Below are 25,249 nucleotides of genomic sequence, written 5' to 3'. Positions count from 1 at the left end.
ACAAGTCACAAAGAATCCAACACCCACCTCACTCATCAGAGACAGCAGAGCTCGTAGGATCACATCGATCAGATGGGGAGCAGCGATAAAACCGTGCGAATGTGCCAGGCGACGTCCATGATGCCGCAGCACAGATTGACTCCAAGGGCACCCCTCTCAGCGCCGCCCATGATGTAGAGACACTTCTGGTGGAGTGGCACCTCACCCCAGATGGTGGGGGGAAGCCACTGGCCTTATAGGCTTGCATGATGGCATCGACAACCCAGTGGGACAGCCGCTGTTTGGAAAGTGCACAACCTCTGTTAGGGCCACTATGACACACAAACAGCTGCTCCGACCGCCGTATACCGGCAGTAGTAGCAACATAAGCTTCTAGCGCCTGGACCGGGCATAGCAGCTCCGACCTACCCTCCTCAGACAGGGAGCCAAAGCGTGCGAGCTGAATAGGCTGGTTGAGATGCGTACGTGAAAGCACCTTGGGCAGGAACGCCACATTTGGCCACAGGACCACACCCGAGCCATCAGGGTTCCATCGCAGGCAGGTATCAGCCACGGACAGGGCATGCAACTCCCCGACCCTCTTCGCGGAGGTAATTTCGAGCAGAAAAGCAGCTTTCATAGAAAGCCATTTCAGCTCTACTTTGGGTCAGAGGCTCAAAGGGAGGTGACAGCATGGCCTCCAGCACCAGGGGCAAGTCCCATGCTGGAGCCCTCAGGGTCCTTGGGGGACGCAGCCTCAGTGTCCCCTTAAGGAAGAGGGACACCAATCTGTGGCACCCTACTGTGGAACCCTCGACCATTTCATGTCTGGAAGAAATAGCAGCTGTATAGACTCTCAAAGTGGAATGAGAACGACCACGATCCAGCAGAGACTGCAGAAACTCAAGAACAGTCGCCACAGAGCAACACACTGGGTCTTCTGTCTTATCCCTGCACCAGTCAGAGAACAGCTTCCACCTGTTTTCATACTGAACCCGGGTAGATGGAGCCCTGGCATTCAGAATTGTACCCCTGACTCCCGCAGTGCATGCCCTCAGTAGAGGATCGGGCCCTGAAGCGGCCAAACCCAGAGCTGGAGGCGACTGGGATCTGGATGCCAAACCTGACCCCCCAGCTGCGAAAGGAGATCCTTCCTGCAGGGGAGGCGCCATGGAGAGCTGCAGCAGAGGCTGCGCAGCAGTGGAAACCAGATTCTCCCTGGCCAAAAGGGCTCCAGCGGGTGCAATCGAACAAGCACATGTTTGCCTTCCAGTTGAGGCAGAAAGTGAGCGAGTGCCAGCTGCACAGCTTGGAGCTCCAGCACGTTGATGTGCACGTGGTGCTGGGCCGGCCACCGAACCTGGGCAGTCCTGCCCTGCCACACCGTGCCGAGACACCCTGACCTTCCGGTAACCGTGCCACTTGGGGTCCAAGTGGAGGCTGTTCAGCCACATTTGCAGAGGGCGCAGAGACAGCAAGCCCAAAGGCACCACAGACAAAGCAGCGGTCAGCTTTCCCAAGAGCCGGAGGAACTGAATAAATGGTACCATCCTGCCAACCCTGAAGAGGGGAAGGCGGAGGAGGATATCGTCCACACGCCGAGGTGCCAGAGAGGCCATCATAGCTACCGAGTCCAGAACCATCCCCAGGTATACGACCCCTTGGGTCCAGGCCGCTTTTTTGAAAATTCACCTTCAGGCCCAGCCGGGCCACGTGCAAAAGTAGCCGAGCTGTATCCTGGGCCACCTGGGGTCGGGACGGTGCGCATACCAGCCAGTCGTCCAAATACGGCAGGACCTTCATGCCCTGTTTCTGCAGGGGTGCCAGAGCTGCTGCTACAACCCTGGTGAAAACCCTCGGGGAGAGGGAGAGACCAAAGGGAAGTACCCTGAACTGAAAATGCTGTCCGCGGAAGGCAAACCTGAGGAAGTGCCGGTGGTGCGAGATGAGAACCGTACTGGCTGCTCGCGTAATTGAGAAATCGAACAGAACTTGGACTGAGGCTGATGAGGTTTTCACAAGTACGGGAGTACGCAAGTACGGACAAGTACGCACAAGTATGGATATTGAGAAACAGCCTCTGTTGGTATTAGGTACTGGAAATGCGCATGCGCGAGGTGGAGATATCCAGTGCTTTAGGCACTGCCTCTGGCGGTCAGTAAGGATGAAATAGAACCAGCAAAACTGTTTTCAGCTGTGCTAACATCATTGCACAAGGGTTTTCAAGGCTTTTCTAATCATCCAATAGTCTTCTAACACGATTAGCAAACACAATGTACCATAAGAAGGCCTCTATACACCTATGTACATATACCATTAAAAACTAGCTTGCAGCTAGAATAGACATTTACCACATTAACAATGTATAGAGTGTATTTCTGATTCATTTAATGTTATATTCATTGAAAAAAAAGTTGTTTTCCTTCAAAAATAAGACATTTCTAAGTGACCCCAAACTTTTGAACGATAGTGTATTATCCTAAAGTGTGTGCTCTACAGGGCATCTTCAGACTTTTTCAAACTTTTTAATTAGTAAAAAAAAAAAAAAAAAAAAGGACTATAGTGCAACTAAATGTATAGTCAAGATTGTAAACTTGACTTGTAAATTCTGGCTAAATTAATATCCATGGAAAAAATTACAAACGTTTGCTGTCAGTGGAGATAAATGCTGCTTTTCCATTATACAGTTCGAGCACAACTCAGCTCTACTACTCTCGACTCTATTCGGTTCGAATCAGGCATGTCATTTTCCATTACTTGATAGGATGGTAGTGGTTAGCACTGTTGTTCACAGAAAGAAGGGGTCAATTCCCAGTCTGGGACCTTTCTGTGGGGAGTGTGTATATTCTCGCTGTGTCTGCATGGGTTTCCTCCGGGCTCTCCGATATCCTCCCACCATCAACACAAGTATGAATGTTAGGCACATTCGGTCAATTTGTTCCCCTTGTGGTGACGTGCTAAGTCGCAGCAGCTCTGATCAACACTCATCATTTTATTAAAAAAAAAAAAATTTTGACATAATTTTTCAATTAATTTTATTTCAGTTTACCTACAGATTTTATATAAATGGCAATCTTTCTAAATGAATATGCATAAAAGATACTGAGTTGCCTTTGTGTAGAGGACACAATAAACAGCATAATTTCAAAAAAAGAGCATGCAAAGATTGTGAAGTGCTGACTGACAACAATTTCAAAGTCTCACCGATGTTGGCGTGTTTGAGCAATCTGCAGATGCGAGCTTCCCTCTCCAGTTTCTGGTGGTCTACAAGAGAAACCAAAGCAGGGTGTGATAAGGACATCAGATTTAGACGAACAAGTCTTGTGAAACCAGCTGGGTCTGATTAATTTAAAGAGGATATACATGCTGTCAATCAGATCAAATTCTTCTTCTAATAATCATTTAAAGCTGCCCGCTACAGTTCACAGTTCTTAATCACAGTTCGTACTCACAATTCAGAGTTCTTTATCACTTTTCGAAGTTCTTTAACTTCTTTTTCGAACAATAATTTCAGACAGACTCTATCCCGAACGATGCAATGCTGCCCTCTACAGTTTTGTTATTAATCACAGGTCTTCTTGATCACAATTCTTGTTCTTTAACTTCCTTTTCTAGGAACAATAATTTTCAACAGGCTGTACCCTGGGAAGGGTAACAGTTCAAAATTCTTACTCACACTTCCAAAGTTCTTTAACTGCCTCAGAATGAATTGATGATAATGAAAAGCCCACTTTGCTTTGCATAGAACGGGGAACAGGAACATCAGAAAAGACAGTTCAATTTGGCGTCATGAGGCAAATGCAATTCAGAATTCCACATTTCCTTTTGTCTGTGTTAGTATGAATGTATTATGAAACAGTGAACAAACATGTCCGGACTGTATGAGCTGTTATGTGACACCGCTGATGTGAAGCATACAGAAAAAAACCTCGATGCAGAATGTTGTATTTTCCAATTTGTTTGTAATTTGTAATTTTGTTGTGTTTTCTACAGTTGTGCACATCAGCATGAGTGATTTAATTGAGTGTGGCACTTTTGGTTAAAAATTGAGGGGATGGGAACATTTCCTGGTTATGAAGGTTTCCCCGCCCCATGGACTAGATTCAAGTGGAACCTGTTTTCAAGGTGACCGATGAAAAGTTATGAGACTCGCAAATGCACACACACATATACTGTAAACATGTGGTGACACACAAACACAGATGGGAACAGCCTGAGGGCTAAACTTGTCCCAGATGCCCACACCCTCCAAAAAAATAGGAGAGGAGACTAAACACTATACCTTATAAAAATAACACTGTAAGCAGACACTGCATATTCTGTCACAAATGATAAAACTGAGCACAGTCTTTGTGTTTTATCATTATTATTATTATTATTATTTTATAACATTCTCTTGTATCGTTCATTTATTTAATCTATTTTATCTTCAGCAACCTTTAAAAAAAGACAGTTACAGAGGATGACTGGTTCCATTTTGATAGATGGCTCCTGCTCACTACATGGAGAATTTCAACCTTTTCCCATCAGGCCACAGGTAAAAATTTGCCAGACTGCAAAACAAAGTGATGCAAGGATAGCTTTATGATTAATAAAAATGTGTGTGTGTGGGGGGGAGGGGGGGGGGTAATGTTACCTTGACTTGATTTGAAAATTCTAACCTCTCCATATTATAATAGTTTGGACGTCGTTCCTCTGATGCTGTGGATTTGACAGAATCAGACCAAAAACACCAAGAGACATCTGTCTCTTTGCGAGGGACGGACGTGAAACCTTGCTAAAATATGCTAATGTGAGCTTTCAAAATCAGGGACATACACAACATACACACTCTCACCTCTGGCCGACAGTTTTTTGGTGTTGATGATTTTGGCGGCATACTCTTGGCCTGTGCAGAGTTTGACGCAGCGGCGCACCACTGAAAAGGCCCCCCTGGGAAACAAAAGGAAGGAAAGGAGATGGTGAGCTGCTATTTAACATCTTCATCAGCATCAAAAGAAACACCTGGATGCATCAGACTGACCTCACTGTTGTCCTTCACAATAAACTAGCCAATCAAATCTTAGGTTGACTAACACTACACAGTGCTAACAGAGCTCTCAGACCAGGCGTTCCCTATGACAAAGTTCAACTTACAATAGTGGTCGTCATCACTTTAGCAAAGTTGACTCTTAAAGTATTATGCTATCCGATCACAGTCACCTTCCACTCTGTGCAGTGCAATATCAACAACAACAACGTTAGCCACACATGAAGCCTCTTTGCTTTTAGAAGCAGGGTAAAAAGTCGTCTTCAACAAAACTGACAATGATCAAGCTTTAGCTGCATCAGAGGGATTTACTCTTCTGTTCAATCTGGTCACAATGCGTCTCCAACCACCTCCCAAACTGGTTTGGTAGATCGGATAATAATCCGTCCACGGATGTATTTATACCTCTACTTACATGTGGTAATGCACTATCCAATTGCAATCCGATCACAGACATCCAGGTGTAAAGGTCAACTGATCAATGCATCAACAGATCATTTAGCTTCAGAGCACAACTTTGTTTCTTTCTGACGCAACCATCCCATTTTTCTGGGCTTGGGACCGGCACTAGGAGTTAGCGGTAACCGACTGTGTTTGCCGTCCATTTCTATGAAGAATCGACGGTTTGTCAGGAGTGACTCTATGATGGGGACAACCTTGATGTTCTTGATCATGTGGGCTACTTTGGTTCGAAGGGCTCGGTGGTTCACTGTGTATGCAGCTGTGAGGTCAACAAATACATCACCAGATACCATTCCAGCTTCGAAGCCGTCCTCAATGAACTTTGCGAGCTTTAGCACTTTTCCACAGCACGACTGCCCTTCTCTGAAACCGCACTGGTCTGAAGTAAGGTCTTTCTCAACTTTGGGCTTGATGCAGGCCATGATCAGTCTTTCAAACAGCTTGAAGAGTATGCAGAGGAATGATATGGGTCGGTAGTTTTTTGGTGGCTTTGGGTCTTTGTTTGGTTTCAGCAGGGCTACAACATTTGTCCGTCGCCAGATCTTGGGTAGGTGTGTGCCATGACCGCAGTTGTTAGACTGAAGTACTTGATCAATTCTGTGCTGATTCCATCTAGTCTTGATTAGAGCCACCTAATAGGAAAATTAAAATGTAATGGGAGGTATAGCGGCCAATCGTCATTAGATTATTCTGATGACGAGCCGCTGTAGGCTAAACATGGGAGCTAAGTGATGACGCGCACACGAACGCATGTAGTTCTCTGTAGCTCTATCACTCTTTTATTATATAGTGCTGCACATATTTTTCTGACTAGTGCGGACCAAAGCAATCGAACTATAGGTGTGAAAGCGCCCTTAGTGACTGAACTGAGTGGAATCATTTAATGGCAAGAAAAATAGTATTAAGTACCGTCTATATATGTGCACACAAGAGTGTTGCTCAGCAAACCCAGCAGAGACAAACAGAAATAGCCATTCTGTCATTTCTCTAAGTTAATTTTATCTCACCTCAGCATTGTTACGCAACAAAACACTCACACTCCCTCCTCTCAGAGCCCCTGACTCTCTCACAAGCTCTCCAGTGAGCACCCATAATGAGGAGATGAGGGTGAGTAAGCGTGACACTGGCTGACACTGACACTGTTTTGGAGAAGACAGCAGAGTGTCAACATGACGGGTTATCGGCAGGGCAGGTGGGAGTCAGGAGAGCTGCATTTACATCCAAAACCTGCTGATGAACTGAGCGCAGAGTGACACAAATATCTCGTCAAATATTCCGTGTTGAATCCTGGTTTTTCTCTGGGTTCTCCGATTTCCTCCCACAAGTCCAAAAACATACAGAGTTTAATTTGACACTCTCAAGTGACCGTAGGTGTGAGTGTGAGAGACATTGTTCCATGTCTGTTCTCAAGAACAAAACAACATTTGACTGCACAGACATGGTAAATCTGTATTAAGTCTGTATTCATATAGCACTTTTTTAAGTCTTGATAGCCACGCAGAGCTGCTTTAAGCCCAATTTATACTCCTGCGTAAAGTGCTCTGCGTAGGCTACGCAGAGTCCTCTGCGTCGACGCAGAACCTGTCGAAGAGCCTCTGCGTTGTCTCCGGGTGCACGGAAGATTTTTTAAGTGTCCGTCACTCCGTCAAGGGACAACGGAGACGGCAAGAGCTGCGATTGGTCCTCAGGACAGGCCGAGCGAAGCTGCTCTGTGCCGGCTCACAGTGAGCACCGAGCGTCCACAGAAGGCGGAGCTAAACACCGCCGACTTCGTCGCTGCCGAACTATAAATACGTCATATCTTAACACACACAGCACATGTTTAGACTCTAAATGGCCAATTTCTCGCCTCAAATTATCTTAAAACTGCGTTCCGGGACACAGAAAAGTGACAAACGGCCGCTGTTTCAACAATAACAGTCTTTCTCCGTCGGACGCCATTGCTCACTGTAGCCAAAAGCACAACAACCTTGCGCAGCGACCCCTACTGATCGGGCGGGAAATTGCAGCGCCTATCCGTCACCAAGACGCAGAAGTATAAATGCTCGAGTGGTCTACGTGGTGACGCAGACGGATAACGCATTACGCAGTCGGAGAAGTATAATGTGGCCTTTACACTACAGTTTTGCAATTCACCCATTCACACATTCATACAGTGCATCTACGTATGTACATTTTGTATCTCACATCGTTCATACCCGTTCGCACAGCCTGTCAGGAGCATTGTGGGGTGCCCATTGCTCCTGAGTCTACATTAAAACAAGGCTAAAACTAAAACATGTCAGATAACAAAAATGTCAGCAATAACTGCAATTAAAACTGACTTCAAATGATGAAACCAGTGACAGCGCATGTGTCCGAGGTATGTTGGCTTCATTTTTGCATAATGGGAGGAAGTGAGGACCTGCAGTCCATCTTTATTTACAGTCACTGGTTCACAAGCTTTTTTTTACACTGCCCTCAATCGCCCATTAATCACTTACTATAAGATTTAACTGCCCATGACTGCATCTCTGTGCTGGTGGAGCACTATGGTATGGTGGTATTAATTATTTGAACAGCCTGAAGGAACATTTTTCAACCCCAAGAATTAAAAGCAGCACATTATCAAATGCTGGCTTTGAGCATGTTTTATGGCAGTGGACCAACACTGCCGTCTCTCAGGATCTATGGTGATACAGTTAAATGCTCTCTGCCCTTTGCTTGTTTTGTCACCCTTGGCAAAAAAGCTATCCACCACCTTCACTTTTTATGAAAGCAGCCAGTGACGAGTTGCCTGATATATTGCCTGGTATATATATAATGTGTGTGTAAATACCTATAAATATTTATATATATATATTAGGGATGCAACGGTATTCTGTATTTGACCGAACCGTTCGGTACACCCTGTTTGGTTCAATGTGCAACGGCAAACAATGGTATTTCGGTACGTTTCAGTCCCTCAAAATGTATTAAAGCTCCCATAGAGTGGTCCTGTTGCACATATAGTTATGGAGGTCTACTTACATACATTAACTTGTTTTTATGGTCAAAAACCTCCTAGTTGCTGTAAACGAGCCGATCGACAATCGCGCTATTTCAGACATAAATCTCACATCCAGAAGACAGAGTGTGTTGTGATTGGCCAGCCAGTGTAGAGCCTTCTCAACTGTCTTGTGATTGGCCAATACCCGCAAGTGACATAATCAGCACACCAGCTCTCAGAAGCGCAGCTCCCCCCTCTGGAACGGTGGATGCACTGCCCCTCATTATCAAAACATTGTTTTAACAATGTTTAAAAATAGCTTCTTCACGACAGTCCCTTTTATGACTTTGACCCGGAGTCAGACCCAGAGTCAGAAGACACTGTCGTTCGTGAAACACCTCCACAACGGACGTTATTCTTCTTCTGCGGTTCAATGTACGCAACCGGAATCTGCTGTTCAGGATAACAGCTGTTTATGTAACCAGAAGGTTTTTTTTTCAGAGATCTCGCTGAGCCCGAGATTACAATAAAACAGCGTTCTCAGCAGTGGCTGAACTGTTTGTTTCATAACTTCAGGGCTAAAGTTTGTGGTGTGATTATATCTGTGCTTTTAATTATTTTTACAATGTAATTTTGCCTTTTGCTAGTCTGAGCAGTTTTATATTAAGATATCGAAACCGTACCGATACCGTGGCCCAAAAACAATGATACATACCGAACCGTGGAGAAACTGTGCATGCCGTTGCATCCCTAATATATGTATATATATATATATATATATATATATATATATATATATATATATATATATATACATATATATGATGCATGGTAAATCCATGGATTTGAACAGCGAGGATTCCTGCCGAAATGGCGCTGTTTTCATAGCTTCACACTGAACAGATGCTGCTCTGCTACCACTGTCTGTCTCATTTATATTCACTAATGCAGCATTCACACCGGATTTATACACAAAGTCACAATACACAGACGCGACTATATTTGAAGTTCACCACGGCTGGGCCTAACGGCATGAATTGTGTGAACAGCGTGCCACATCATTCACTCCAACAAAAACATTCAACTTTTATCCCAGTACACAACTTGTGTTGTAAAGCTCTGGGTGTCCACACACACACACATGATCATTTTCTGGCTGAGGGCAAGTATGCGACATCATCCGGAGAATCTCAAAGCTGAATGGTCGTCAAATAATTGAGTCAACAACTTATGTATGTAAGCTTGAACACGGCTTCAGGCGATATATCTTGGCCACCTCTGCGCCTAATGAACGCTTGATACAAGCATACACACACCACAATGGGATCACTTCATTTTGTGTCTGAGTGAACGATCGAATTGTTGTTTGCAATCAGAATAAATCTTTTTCGGATTGAATACATTTTGCATGTCAGCTGATAAAATTCCACGTTGATGGATTTTGTTAATCTGTAATTATGTCAACAAATTGTTGCAGCCCTTGACTTAACACCTCCTCCTCAATATCCTCCAGTCTTTACACATGTACCACACACACACAAACAAAACAGTAATAAGGCTCTGTTATCAGCAAGGGCAGCTGCCGTTGCTCCAGCATGTCTTTTGTCCTTAATTTATCACCCCACCACCCACATCAACACACACGCGCACTCACACACACACACGCCATAATAGAGGGGGTTTCACCATCCAGTAAAATACAGTATATCTCCAGGTTTAAAAGAATATACAAAACATTTTAAGACCGTATTCAAGGCCACTTTGATCAAATTTTTAAGACCTTACATTCATTCATGAAATATGTGCCCTGTTAGCAGCTTCTTAGTAGTGGAGCAATCAATACACAGGTTGATTGACTTGTCAAGCCCTTAATCCATAACTTGTTTCTGGTTAAAAAAAATATATATATATATACACGGAGAGCATGGAATATTTCCAAAGAGAGAGAGAGAGAGAGAGAGAGAGAGAGAGAGAGAGAGAGAGAGAGAGAGAGAGAGAGAGAGAGAGCAGATGCAAAAGTGAAGTGAGTCAAATTAAAGCAAAAGGAGACATCGATGGACCTTCATATCTGTGCTCAATCCCAGTTTATATGATTGTAATAACAGCTTTCTTCTTCACATTAATTGTCTTTAATATTCTTTGAGTGCTCTTATGATAAAAAAAAAAAAAAAACAGCTAAAATGCCCTGGTTCTGCTCATTCTGATCCGTTATATGAAAATGTTACCTCAGAAAATACAACAATTATTCTGTCTGTGGCATTTTTAGGACTTTTGAACACCAGTTTTAAGGACGTCTTTTCCCTTCTTCTTTCAATTAGTTAATTAGCCACAAATATTTCTGTTTAGTCAAAATAAACACCTCTTCTTTCGGCTTCTCTCTTTAAGGGTCGCCAATTTGGATCATTCCCCCCCCCCCATCTTCTCCTCTCTTGGGGATAAAATAAGTGAAACCAACTTGCTTCCCCCTGGATAGACTGTGGAATGAATGTTCCTGTCAGGCATGGAACATTGCAGAGAGAGAGAGAAATCCTCTCTTCAGACAGACCCAGTCCAATTTGACTGCATCTGCAGTCACTGTACTGTACACAGCCTCTTTAGTCTTTTCTAAATCTGTCTGCATCCGACGAGGATTCCCTTTCTTTTCGTTAAGAAAATCACAACCTTTGTGAATCAAGTGCAGCAGCAGCAGCAGCATTATTCTCGGATTTCCCTGCAAAGCTGGGTTCAACTATAAAACGATGATGAGGGCAGTTTATTCCTAATACCTCAGCTTGTTCTCTTTGACATTGCACGCCTGTCCCTAATTAGCCTCTGGGTAGAGAGCAGGAGGAGGAGAAGGGGGGGTGATCCCAGAAGTGCTCATGCAAACCCCATCTTCATCATGGAGAGTAGAATATAACTCTATAGAGTGTGAGATGGCTGTGCATTGAAAAAGAAACGCTCTGGCACTAAGACGCTGCATGAGAGGATTCAGGAGCTGCTTGCATTTGCAGTGTGGAGCTCAGGAACTGTTTGTTTTGAATGGATGCAGCAGCAGATGCTGCATGTGCTCCATCATCGTCGTCGTCGTCGTCCCTACAGCTTCTCAGGCTGCATGCAAGTGTGTGTTTGTGGGGGTTAAAGACTTACTTGCCAAGCTCCTCGTACAGCTGGTATTCATCAGTAAAGCGCGTACAAGTTGTCGTTGCCATGGTGTCTCCTCCTCCTCTTCGGACGGGTGCGGGTGCCGAGTCCGAAATGCGCGGTGCGTCGTTGCGGACGGGAAGGACCTCTCTGTCTCAGTTTGAGTCTCCGCCCACTTCACACCTACACACACGCACGGTCCCGGCTCGGATACTCTCCGTCAGGAAGCAGGGGCGCAAATAGATAAATTGCGTCCTTCTCCACCAAAACCCACCCCACTCAATGGAACTCTTAACACAAAGACATAATCCTACACATTATCCATTTCCAAATTATTTTACAATTTTAACTTTACTTATTTTATAATATATATGATATATAATAAAATATATATTAAAAAAAATATATATATATATATATATATATATATATATATGTATATGTATATGTATATGTATATATCCACAGCCTCAGTGTTTTCTTTTTCAACGTAAGCCTTTGTTCCTCGAGTCGAGTGATTTCTTTTGTTTGTCATTTTGATACCTTAGTTTCGTGCCATAGCTGTAGTTAAACTTCACAGCCATTTTGTTTTCTCTCTTGATTCATTTCTGATTTTGTTGTTTAAAGTTTCAAAGTTAATCGTAGGTCGTCCGTTTTTTAGGAGTGAATTTTATTTTGTGTGGTTTATCTACCTTGCCAGGTTTTCCTCCAGTCGGAGCGTGTTTTTTTAAAATAATCTTTTCATAGCTGTTTTGTTTGCCTCCCCTGGGAGTGATTCTTGTTTCAACTTTTTCATAGCCTCTGATCGCAAGTTATATTTCTCCATTTGGAGTGGATTTGTGTTGCTTTTGTTTTTAGTTATTTTTCATAGTGCTTTTGCTTTGTTACTCTGATCAGGGGAACTTTGGTTTCATTAATAAAAAAAATTCTTATCAGCTGAACTGAATTTGGCCCACCGCCTCACCCATAATCTACGACTGTTAGAGCGCTATGGCTGTCAAAATTGCTCCAATATGACGTTCTAATATTCCCTTTAAAAAGAAAAACATAGGTTCAAACCATTCAAATATCTATATTTGCACATTATGGCAATAACATTTTGACAAACTAATACAGAGACAAAACTGCTTTTTACTTTTTACTGCTTACTCGCTTGCCCATTGTTTAAATAAAATAAGGTACACAATTCTGAGAAATGTGACAACAAATAATGTTTACCCTTAGCAGAATGCCTTAGTAGATTTTGAGCAGTGTTTAGGTTTTTTTCTGAATTACTCTTCCATACAGCATCTCCTTGTGTAAAGTGCACTGAATAGTTGAACGATGCACAGTGACACCATCTGCAGCAAGATGATGTTGAAGGTCTTTGGAGCTGGTCTGTGGGTTGACTTTGACTGTTCTCACCATCCTTCACCTCTGCTTATCTGAGATTTTTCTTGGTCTGCCACTTCAGGCCTTAACTAGAACTGTGCCTGTGGTCTTCCAATTCCTCACAATGTTCCTCACAGTTGAAACTGAGAGCTTAAATCTCTGAGATAGCTTTCTGTATCCTTTCCCTAAACCATGATGTTGAACAATCATTGTTTTCAGGTCATTTGAGAGTTGTTTTGAGGCTCCCATGTTGCCACTCTTCAGAGAAGATGCAAAGAGGAGAAACACTTACAAGAGGAGAAATATCCTTTCTCAAGATTGGATTGGAGTTCCAATAATTAATGGCAAAGTATTGAAATCAATAAAATTAAAAGGGTGCCTAAATTGATGCACATGCTTATTTTTTTTTCAAATAATTCTTAATAAATAAATAAATAACACTTTCTGTAAATCATCAAACTGTAACGGTTGAACAACTGCGCCTCTACGAGCCATTGCGATACATCCACTGTAAAGATTAGCTCCCATGGTACCATGGCCTCAACCTCCAGCTTGGCCGACCACTCACCTCCTCATTAGCATTTTTAAAGCTACAGTGACAGAAATGACTCGTCTGAGGAAAGCTCATTTTGGGACTGGTTTGTTGTGGCTGTAATTCTGCACCAAGGCTGAATTTTGGGAAAGAGACTTCAGATATATTATTAGGGGGCCCCTAAGGCCAACATAAAAGCATCCAAAAAGCAGCACGTCATGGGATCTTTAAACAAACAAACATTATTTCCCTTTCTTTCCCCTGGCTCAGTTCATTCTGTCTCAATTTCTGTTATTATGATGATGTTTACATTCTCTTCTCAGCAACTACAGTGCTGGCATATGTACTACAGCGTTTTATACTAAAAACAAAAACGTGCAGATCTATACATGCATACTAGGTCTTACATTCCATTTCCTGTAGTGATGATTTCTCACAGAGGGTTTGTTCCCACTTGTATAGCCTTACATTTTTTTGAGCTAGGCGTTGTCAATTGGATACCAGCGGACCTCCTCACAAAACCTCAAGAAAGTGTCCATGGTCACTGTATTTTTTGTTGTCTCTTATTGAATAACAAGAGCAGGCCAACAACTGGAATGAAGAATGTGCTTGAGGGGAGCTGGTGGAAGTGGCGAGAGAGTGGATAGTCTGGGCTTCTCTTCTGCATAAGGGCTTCTCCCTGTGACCCGGATAAGTGGAACACAATGAGATGGGATCCTAGCTGACTACTGCTGATTTCTGCTGACACAGAAAGTATGACCTAAGCTTTATCAGGACTGAGGTTTGAAAACGCTTTCCCTTGCAAAACAAAACCAAAAAGAGATATCATGTAGATTAAAATAAAATAATCATATTGTTATTATCATTACAGTATATCTTTCTTCATCCCTTGGAATATGTGACATAAATGTTTCAAATAATGTTCACATGATATGACGCATTAAAAAAGGAAAGAAGAGGAACAAGTGAAATCAAAGGCTGAGAGTGTGCTGATTGAAGTGTGTGTGTGTGTGTGTGTGTGTGTGTGTGTGTGTGTGTGTGTGTGTGTGTGTGTGTGTGTGTGTGTGTGTGTGTGTGTGTGTGTGTGTGTGTGTGTGTGTGTGTCGGGGGGGTTGTGGGTGTGTGTGCTGCATTTGATTACACATCATTATAAATCATAAACTGAGGAGATGCCTGCAGCCGATAATGTAATTACTTCACTTGTAACTTACTTGGGGGCTGCCTATGCGCAGTCTATTTTTAGGATTTCATTAAAGGGCTGCAGCACAGCCTGGTCTTTATGTCCCTTTTACCAAATAGAAGAAACAATAAACATGGTTTTACCCGTCAGAGGGCCCCGGGGCAGTTATTTTTTTAAAAAGCCCCCACATGGGCTTTTGGCATATGTTCATACTGTTGGGGGGACAATCCGATTATTTTGCATTCCAGATGTTATTTCGACAGGTTAAAGACTATTAAAGGCTATGGACAGAAAACACATGAAATCATTCCAAATCAGAAACAGAAGTGGTTTGAAATCAGATTTCTACCAATGTATGTCAGTCTGAATGCTCTGTCTGGCCAAATTGAATTTTGTGCCACTCTTAAGGCCTTTGCACACCTGTTTTGAAATATTTTTCGAATATGTGTCCAGTCAACTCAGCATTCACATCAGCCACATAATTTCGCTTTGTGTAATGAATCAGAGTGAGTGTTTTTGTCATCAGACAATGGACCAATGACAACAGGTGTTGTCACCACTCAGCAGGAGTCTGAGCAAAACCCTGTTTTTTACAAGAAAAAACTTTAAAACAGTCACTAGGTCCTGTCAAAACATATACATTAGAGTAAGAATTTGCACATTCCCAGATGAGGGATAGTGATCTTTACCTTTCCACCAGTCATGAACAGGACAGGCACTTTAACCAACTAAGCAACTGCACGCTGTTTCCTGCAAGTTAGCATAACAGTATGGAGACGGTCTTTTCTGAATGAGAAGAAGTGGTGGCGCAGCACAATAACTTTTTGAACTTTTCAAAGTAAGTGGTGTCAAGGACTTGGACAACCACACTCTTTAGTGCGTGGCAGGGGTTCTCTTGCAATCCGCGGCTGCCTTGTAAGACTTGGACTGCCGAAGGAGGTTCTGGCGGGCTCGCTTCCAGGTTCTCCTGCAGCGTCTCACCAAGGCCAATGCAGAGGGCACAGAGGACTCAGAGTCTGTAGAGGGGAAGAGAGATGGTTGGTAACAAGGGAGACAAGGGGGGCAAACTCGACCAGCCTCAACCACAGGTTTGAGAAGGGAAACATGAAATTTGGCGTGGATGTTGAGAGATCGTGGCAAATTAAGGCGGACAGATGTGGGGTTGATGACTCGATCCACTGGGAAGGGACCAATGAATCGAGGGGCAAGTTTCTCTGTCTGAGACGATATCGCTGGGAAGGCCGTGGAGACGAAACACATGGTTCACAAGCAGATCCCCGGTCTCAGCAGCAGAGGGCAGTTTAGAGAAGGGAATGAAATGGACGGCTTTGGATAAGCGGTCGACAACTGTAAGGACGGTGGTGTTGTTATTAGATCGGGGAAGGCCAGTGACGAAATCCACGGCGGAGACCATGGGCGGCGTGGTTTGAAGAGGGCGTTAAGGAGACCAGCGAGAGGACGTTTTGATGATTTGCCTCTGGCGCAGATGGAGCAGGCAGAGACGAAGGTGGCTACATCCTGAGCCATGGATGGCCACCAGAAACGTTGTCTGAGGAATTGGAGGGTTCGGGAGACTCCAGGATGACAGGTGAATTTTGAAGCATGTGACCACTGAAGAACCTCAGAACGGACGGAGTTGGGAACAAAGCGGCAGTTAAGAGGTCCACCTCCAGGGTCGGGTTCGGTCTGCTGTGCCCTCCGGACCATCTCCTCCACCAGCCACAATGCTGCTCCCACGATGCAGGATGGGGACAAGATGGGACCAGGTTCCAAACAAGGGGGGTCTGGAGAGAACGGGCGGGATAAGGCGTCAGGTTTCACATTTCTGGACCCTGGTCGGAAGGTGAGGGAAAAGTTAAAGCATCCAAGAAACAGGGCCCACCGTGCCTGTCGGGAGTTCTGAGGTAGGAGAGGTTTTGGTTATCAGTCCATACTATGAAAGGTTGGGCGGCCCCCTCAAAGCAGTGTCTCCATTCCTGTAGAGCCAGGACGACAGCCAACAGCTCACGATTGCGCACGTCGTAAGCATGGAGCGTAAGGACCGCTCCAGCCTGCGTATCGGAGGCGTCCACCTCAACGATGAACTGGCAGTCTGGATCAGAGTGAGACAGGATGGGTGCAGTTGTGAAGAGTTCCTTTAACCGGGAAAAGCAGCTTCGGTCTCATCATTTGCAACGCCCAGGAACCGTTGTAACTGCTTCCAGGCCTTGCTGAGTGGGCTGAAGGCAGCGTCGAGGAGAGGGAGGGCGTAACGATTCCTGACAGTTATTTCGTTAAGGCCCCGGTAGTCGATGCAGGGTCTTAGAGATCCGTCCTTCTTTTGCATGAAGAACCCTGCACCGACTGGAGAGGAGGATGGGCGGATGAGGCCAGCGGCCAGGGAGTGATTGATGTACTCCTCCATGCTTCTTTGTTCGGTGTGGGAGAGGTTATACAGTCTTTTGGTAGGCAGTGTGGCCCCAGGAAGTAAATCAATACCACAGTCGTAGGGACGATGGTGGTGGTAATGAGAGGGAGAGGTGTTTAGAGAAAACCTCAGCGAGGTTGTGGTACTTGCTGGGGACATCGGAGAGGTTTGGAGGCTCAGAAACAGTAACTGGCAGGGAAACAGTTACTGGCGGGGAAACAGCGAGGGACAAGCTGACTGAAGACACAGGGAGTGCCAGTGAATGCTCCATCCGGTGAGTTGCCCGTTGGTCCAGTCGAATTGCGGGTTATGAAAAGCCAGCCAAGGGAGACCCAGAACCACCGGAGCCGAGGACGAGGGAATCAGGAATAGTTGAGCTACTTCGTGGTGGTTGCCAGAGATGATGAGGGTGATAGGTTCAGTCCAGTGTGTTATTTCTGCCAAGATCTTGCCGTCTAGGTCGGAGCTGATTTTGGGTTCGTGGAGTTGGATGATGGGAATGCCGGCCTGGTCGGCTAACCGCCTGTCAATGAAGTTTTCGTCGGCTCCAGAGTCGACCAGGATGGAGGTGGAGAGAGACTGCTGCGCCCACAGGATTTGACCAGCCAGAGTAACACGTTTTGGTGAGGAGCAGGAAATGGAAGCTTAGTCTTTTGGCCACAGTGTGCATGCAGCAATGCGGTGATCAGGTTGGCCGCAGTAGAGACAGGACCTCAACTTCAACCTGCGATGTCTCTCAGATGGTGTCAGACGAGCCCATCTGCATGGGTTCAGGATCAACTATGGGAGTGATGGGGGGTGAAGGCGCGGGTTGGTCTTTTAACTCGTCATTTAAATCACGGAAAAATAACGCACGAAGCGTGGGGTCGTTCAAGCCATTCTCGACGGCATAAATGCGCAAATCGATGGAGAAGTCAGCCGCTGAGAAGTTAGCCTGTTTTAAGTTAATCAACCGCCCGGCCGCGTCGTTACTCTGATGTGAGTGGTCGAATACCCTCCGTAATTCGCCAGTAAAAGAAAGACAAGTAGGTGATCTAGTGGATGGATTGTTTAGCACAGCTGTAGCCCATTGTGCCGCTCTACCTGAGAGTAAATTCACCACAAACGCGCTCTTAAAACTAGTGAACACTGGAATAAGAAACTAGTACATCTACCCATTTCACCGGAAAATCGTTCCGGTATGGGAACGTAAGGTTCCCGAGGTAAAGGAGCGGAAGAAGTGGTGAAGGAAGCTGGTGTCTCAGGCACAGAGTGAACAGAGGAATTAGCTAGCGGTTGCTTAGCAGCGGGGCTAGGTTAGCTGTTAAGTCTTGAATAGACGTTGCTATATCCGAGAGTAATGTCTCGTGTTTACCAATCATAATTCAGGGTGCTGAAAGTGCCTGACGGAAAACGGTGCTGTCTGCCGGGTCCATGATGGTCAGATCGTAATGCCACGTTTCTCTTAAGGAGAAACGATCGAGCGTGTATTGGACCCAGAAATGCAGACAACAACCACGGAGTGTAAAACTTAAACAACAGTAAATAGAAAGTGAACGTGCTAAAAACCATGTGGCGCTGCTACAGAAATACACCAAAAGTAGAGAAGCACGGGTACAAAATATGTATATTTTTAAATAAAGCTTTATTTGAACAAGTATACATTACAGTGTATATAATCACAGAAACAGACATAATGATGACAGCCAGGACTACTAAAGAAATAAAATAAAAGTTAGCATAAAGCGAAAAAGAAGACAACAACTAAGATAAGCTACAATGAATGTGAGTGCTAGAGACTTGGGACTATGACATCATTGTTTTCCCAAAGTATCGGTTGTCTACACAGAAACACAAGGGAAGGGTGGCTTATTGAGATTTTCCCACTTCGGGAACCTTTTTCAAAACAAAATGCTACTTCAGTGCTCTCAAAACTCTGTTTCCATGTGGATAAAACGCTGATAACCTAAAAAAAACCCAAAAAAACTCAAAACTCATTTTCATGTGGACAGGCCTAAGAACAATTTACTTTTGTCTTTCAAGCTTTTTCTTTTGAAAATTACATGCTCTGATGTTTTTGGCACTGGTATGAGAATATAAGTGAACTATAAGAAGAGATTCACACAGGCAGGGCAGACAGACGTATACTGTAGGCACTGTAGAGTCAGCAACATAGATATTTATCAGGTTTCAAATCCGGGTCAGAGTGAACAGTCTTTATTTCCACCGCTTCATAAATAAAATCAGATTCAGTTTGTGTTGCTTCAGCAGTGGTTGTGCCTCAGAACTGCACTGCACTTGGTGGGATGTCAAACATGGACGGGTCGAACTGCTGCCCTCTGAAAGGTGAGCCCTCAGCATCCCAGCCCTTCTTCAGCATGTCATGTACTTTCTGTGGAAACACATGGATGTAAAGATGTCACACATACATATTTAATTGTGCTTATGAGATCAGAGTGCCATCTAGGGGTGAATCGACTGACTACCAGTGTTAGGAGATGGATAGCGATTCCTAGGAAAAATAACAGAGCAGCTAACAAGATGCATTCAAAGACCCTGGTAAACATCATCACTTCTGCATTTAGCCCTTGTACTGAAGGGAGAGTTCAGGGGTTAAATTCGATAAGGTGCTGAAACGTTGCCTGAGCTGTGCACGCCCCCTGCTGGCTTCCTGTGCCCACATACACCACAGGACTGGCAGATGCTCTCAGGAAAACCATGGCTGCCAGTATGAATGCAGGAGAAACAGATTTGGCTTATCTCATGCAATCTCCACCTGCTTAAAATCTAATAAGAATATGTTCGCTGCCTCACAGCCTTTTCCAACTGTAAATGGAAATTAGTCATTTTACATCACAGCACACAGGGGTTGTTGATCTAATGCTGCCTCCATCAGTAAGTTCAAAAGTGGTATTTTGTGATTTTGATGTTTGAAATGCTTTGTTTGCATTACCCGAACTCATCACGGGAGTAGCAGTAGACCAGCAGGTTCTGTATGACTGTGAGCTAAATACGCAGATTTTCTCTGTGGACGTGAACATTTTTCAAAACTTACATTTGAAGTCAACAATGGCTGTCTAACGATGAGACTAAGCAGTGATGAATATATTCTAAGCCACAGTCGACAAACTAGTGGCCCACAGGCCACATGCGGCCGCTGATCAATTACATGTGAAAACCACTTAATATTACGTTATAATGAAAACATGACCTCGACTTCCTCTTCCTTTAAACACAGCTCATGTGGCTAAGGCACAGCTGTCAGTGAGATGATTGACTATTGACAGAATATAATACTAAATATATTTGCTGTCAATATTTTTTATAATAGTAACAAGACAAGATTGTAACCACATTACTAAATGTATTACACTCAAGATTAAATTATATAAATATAAGCTTTAATGTTTTAAATGCAGTTGTCCACATTATTTACTTCATTTTAGATTTATTTTGCATCCTAGATATGTTTTTATTGTAAAGTATACAATTGTTCCACATCAAAACAAATTCTTATTTGAAATTCTGTGAAATATTATAATGAATATCTTTATTGCGATATGATGGAATATTGTGCTATAAATTCAGCTCATATTGTCCACCCGCCTCTTAACAGCTGTTTTTTTTTCCTGCTGGCAGCCATGTTTTTCGGATTTTGTCTGCTCGTTTTTGCCGTTTCTCAGTGAACATCTCAAACAGCACTACTGACTTTGTGCTTGCACTTCATAAAACCACACCTTGAACCATCACTTAAACATGCCACGTGTGGACAACTGTAAATACAACTGATAACAATTAACTAATAATAATTTTGACTGAAAAAAACCCCAACATTTTGGTCTATTAATTAAATATTGTCTGCCTGCTCCGTCTGTTTCTTGCACAATTGTCCAACAGTTTGCTTTTTCAAACTTGGCAGGTGAGTTCCTAACGGTGCCAGTGTGTGCGGTGCCCACTTTGACGTTGCTTGGATAAGAAATACAAAAGATATTGGTAGAAATTCGGGCTGGGCTGAATGATCATGAAATCATGTGATATGTGATGATTTTGGTGAATATTGTGATGGCAAAACCACTTGACATAAATTAAGAGATACAACTAAAAGCATTTGTTTTGTTATGTGTCAAAATTCAGTAAACAATAAGAAGAATAAGAGGTATACTTTATATATAACAAAAAGGAAAGTAAGAGGACTGAAGTTGACGATGAATAATAAGTCTGGTGAGTCAGTGTTCATGTAAATTTCCCCACTGTAGGATGAATAAAGCACAGGTCCCTTTTCTTTTAGCTGCACAGTATAGACGCTCATAACCGCTCAGTTATATTATAAGTACTTTAATGTCATATGTGATAAAGGACTGTGTGTTTCAAAGACACAACATCTGCTACACAACTATGTCACCTTATCATTTACCCGAGCTAACTTTCACTCCACTCCCTGTATGTGTGTGTGTGTATGTCTGTGTTCACACAAGTTGAGCACAGTGTGAAAACATGTTTTCTCACCATTTCATGACTCTGTGGTTTGCCTTGCAGCTTCTGATGGTAGTCAAAAGTGAGTCTGTCCAACACAGCATGCTCCTCCTCATCGACTGTTGCCATGGTGCGCTCGCGGTTGATCTGGTTGATGTCAATCTCCTTCTCCCCTTTCAGCACCGCACTCCACCAAACCTCCGAGGCCTTGCTGAGTGACAGCTGGAAGCCGAAGCACAGTTTGAAGATAAACTTAGAAAAGCCGTTGGTTCAAAAAAAATGGGAGGAGGTTGAGCACTACTCACAACCACACACTGTCCAGGTTCCAGGCTCCACAGAGAGTTTTCTGTATTGATCTTGTGTGTGAATTCTCCCTCCATCAATGTTTCATCTGTGGCTCCGTCCCTCACACTCACTCGTATGCTGCTGGTCTGCAGACTAACGCTGACCTGAGGACAGCCACGGTGACAGAAATTCCATTAGGAATAGTACCAAAATAACCAGTCCCAACTGTTCCATTCTTTGGCACCCTTCCCTTGGGGTACTAGAGTACAATGGTATGGTACAGTCAGGGTGGAGCTAGACCGGCTAAGAGAAAAAATAATTCACGCCCTTGCGATCAGTGCTTTTGTTGTTTGTTTTTAAAAACCTGCAGTCTTTACTCAACTGTTATGGTACAACGTCACGCTACACGGCCATCAGGCACAGCCCACACCCCGCCTATCAAGTAAAGGTACTGTTTTAGTCGAAACACAAGCCTGACCCAGGGCTTTACCATTCCAAACTGTGCCAAATTGAACTGTACCAATATAAAAATAAAAAGCATTAGGTCACATAGAGTGGTCCTGTGGCACATAAATGTTAGTTATGGAAGTCTACTTACATATATTAACTTGTTTTTATGGTCAAAAACCTCCTAGTTGCTGGAAACGAGCCGATAGAAATCTGTCCTTTTTGAAGCACTTGTCAGCTGCGCTAAATCTCGCCTGAGAAGACAGACTGTGTTGTGATTGGCCAGTACCCCGGAAGTGACATTCGGCACACCCACTCTCAGAAGCGCAGCTCCCCCTTCTGGAACTGTGGATGCACTGCTTCTCATCAAAACATTGTTTTAACAGTGTTTAAAAATAGCTTCTTCACGACTCCCCGCCACAGTCCCTTTTATGACTTTGACCCGGCATCAGACCCAGAGTCAGAAGACACTGTTGCTCGTGAAACACCTCCACAACGGACGTTATTCTTCTTCTGCGGTTCAATGTACGCAACCGGATGTGCCCGGACTAGTCCCCGGAGCAGGAGGATCGGCTGTTCCGGAGAACCGATGTTTACGCAACTATAACGTGATTTTCAGAGATCTCGCTGAGCCCGAGATAACAATAAAACACAGCGTTCTCAGCAGTGGCTGAACTGTTTGTTTCGAAACTTCAGGGCTTCATGAACAAGGTAATGACGCAGATACACACTAAAGAACAGCGTTAATTGGAACTTCCGGTGTAGTTCTGCTTTAACAATGTTTCTGATATGTCAGCTTGTTGAATGACAATTTACCTGTCGGCCTTTAACGACTGCCTTGGGCACAATCACCCGAACCTCCACATCAGTGTAATCCTGAGACCAGCTGTAGTTTTCTCTCACTGCCCCATTGTAACTATCAGGTTCATCCTGAAATTTCTCCTGATGCCTGAAACACAACATATAATGTTTCATATTAAAGTCAGAAAAGTGTACACTACTAAATACAAGGTGGTTTCATTGAAACTCACTCCTCTGCTGAGTCAGTGCTGGCTGCAGCTGCCTGGTCTCCCTGAGCTGATGGCCCTGGAACTTCACTGCTGCCACCGCTGTCAGCATCAGGCTGAGGGCTGACGGTCGCTTCTGTGGCTGCAGGGACTGAGACATCCCCAGCATCTATTGGGGAGTTGTTGTTCTCCATCTCTGCTCCCTCTGTGCTCAGCTCCTCCGTCTCCTTGTGATGCTCAGTGGTGACCTCCAGCTCCTGAACTGCTGCAGGAACACTTTTATTCTCTGTTCTCTTCTGCATCTGGACCAGCTGTCTCTCTCTGTCTTGCTCTGCCAGCTTCTCAAACAACTTAAATGTCTGTGAGGGAAATGGAGATTAATGCTTAACCTACTCATTTGATGTATAATATACTCCTACCACTGTAACTGTGCTGTGATAAATGGTCATTTTGCTCAATTATACAGTTAAATTAAAAATGTTGCATGCGAAGCACAATCAATTTACACACTTAAAAGTATATAATTATACATCCAACTTCAAATTCAGTGCGCTAATAAAATATTCCATGCTTTATATGTACCTATACTCAAGTACTGTAAAATAAAACAGTTAAGTGCTAGTTTTCATTTTATAATCTATTTTCAACGCACTACATTTATTTAGCATTTGTACTTTCTAGTTTATTTGCATGTTCAGACATTTATATGAAGTATAATTAACAAACAATTATGGATTTAGATTAAATACAACATCAATAATTACGATTCTGAGATGGCGTCTGTGAATCATGAATACATGTGTGCTGTTGTAAACGTGCCCTGGTGTGTTTTTTTTATCTAGGTATAATCATGCATACCTGACGTTTAATTGCAGGAATACAATTTGAAGTTACTTTTACTTTGATTTCTTATTCCACCACTGATTGACAGATGAACACACTTCTAGACAACAATACGCTGACGGACTTCACCTTGTGCACCATTTTCTCTGCTACACCAGGAGGGAAGCCCATCTTGTCGTTGGGACTCGAGAGGAGACGATAAAAGTCCGTTTTGCGATACAAAAACCCAAAGTAGATCTGAAGAAAGTCCTGGATGTTCCCAACGTGCTGCAATATTCCAAGTAAAGCGTTGTCGTACATCTCTGTCATCTCCAGTGGCGACGCCATTGTGGCTTTTTTATTTTACGTCGTGATACTACAGCTTAAGCACTTATACAAGACAATGTATGCAGAAAAGTCAAATGCTGAGGATACAACTGAAAATAAGCAGGTGGAGGTTGCTGTGCTTTTTTCTTATATGCCTGTGTTTCCCCTTCCAGAACATGACAAACACTTCCGGTCCTGTGTTTTCTAAATAAGGTCACAACCACAACAAAAACGGACAGAACATTTGACAGATATCAACATTCGCAATATAAAATATATGTATGTTTTGTGTTGTAGCACAATGATGTGATATACATTGATATAACAGATTTAACTCAGGCTACGCTTTCACAAAAATATTTTATTTTTCTTTATCCGGTTGGTACGATCATTTCACCGTCCGGTGGGAACAAATAGGCGCTTTCCAAATAAACAGTTCCAAAGTACAGGGCGACTTCATAGATGTATTATATGATGTATTATTATACATCCATGGGCGGCTTTCATGGAAATTTCGCAAGTTTCCATTGGAATGTGTGTTAAGCAATAATGTTCAACATTCCGTTTGCCAATTTGTTTAAGAGGATTGAGATGGGCGTTTAGAGTCAGTCAACAAGAAAGCCAGAATGCTTCAATTTTAATCAGTAGATGGCAGCAATAAGCTATTACGGCTGAGTAAATCCAACGAAGAAGACGACTTGGAAAACATGGCGGCGTCCTTGAGCAACACAGGTATCACCGGGCTCTTGGTAAGAAAACCATATTTTGTTGTTAAAAGCATTTTTGTGTGAGACAGTGGCGTTTTAAATACAGGCTTTGTATCGGCTGATAACTTTTACTGTACGTTAGTGCCGCGGT

The 25,249-nt window shown here is 43.6% G+C and overlaps 3 protein-coding genes across 12 annotated transcripts in view; 1 reads left to right on the top strand and 2 right to left on the bottom strand.

Annotated features, from left to right (window-relative positions):
- Positions 1 to 11,629, bottom strand: part of LOC310938598 (calcium/calmodulin-dependent protein kinase type II subunit beta) — a gene marked incomplete at both ends in the record, with an annotated part of 75,001 nt that extends 63,372 nt beyond the window's left edge. For all 10 annotated transcript variants that reach the window (XM_083903130.1, XM_083903123.1, XM_083903125.1 and 7 more), the window contains 3 exons: positions 3,184 to 3,243; positions 4,817 to 4,911; positions 11,568 to 11,629. In XM_083903130.1, the coding sequence (XP_083759256.1) occupies positions 3,184 to 3,243; positions 4,817 to 4,911; positions 11,568 to 11,629 (217 nt within the window). The remainder of the gene's footprint in view (positions 1 to 3,183; positions 3,244 to 4,816; positions 4,912 to 11,567) is intronic.
- A 7,038-nt stretch (positions 11,630 to 18,667) lies between these two features.
- On the bottom strand, positions 18,668 to 24,546 carry nudcd3 (NudC domain containing 3). Its single transcript, XM_083902143.1, has 6 exons — positions 24,215 to 24,546; positions 23,267 to 23,601; positions 23,052 to 23,184; positions 21,809 to 21,952; positions 21,537 to 21,725; positions 18,668 to 19,422 (listed from the first exon to the last, which is right to left on the bottom strand). Exons 1-6 carry the CDS (start codon positions 24,410 to 24,412, stop codon positions 19,312 to 19,314), a joined length of 1,110 nt encoding a protein of 369 aa, XP_083758269.1. The 5' UTR covers positions 24,413 to 24,546; the 3' UTR covers positions 18,668 to 19,311.
- A 539-nt stretch (positions 24,547 to 25,085) lies between these two features.
- Positions 25,086 to 25,249, top strand: part of mrps24 (mitochondrial ribosomal protein S24) — a 5,049-nt gene continuing 4,885 nt past the window's right edge. Inside the window, exon 1 of the mRNA XM_083903161.1 lies at positions 25,086 to 25,140. Within this exon, the coding sequence (XP_083759287.1) occupies positions 25,099 to 25,140 (42 nt within the window). The 5' untranslated portion in view covers positions 25,086 to 25,098. The remainder of the gene's footprint in view (positions 25,141 to 25,249) is intronic.

The sequence above is a fragment of the Microchirus variegatus genome (assembly GCF_963457635.1).
Source record: "Microchirus variegatus genome assembly, chromosome: 16".
Lineage (NCBI taxonomy): Eukaryota > Metazoa > Chordata > Actinopteri > Pleuronectiformes > Soleidae > Microchirus > Microchirus variegatus.
The sequence above is the reverse complement of the archived record's forward strand: the minus strand, read 5'-3'. Positions and strand labels throughout refer to the sequence as shown.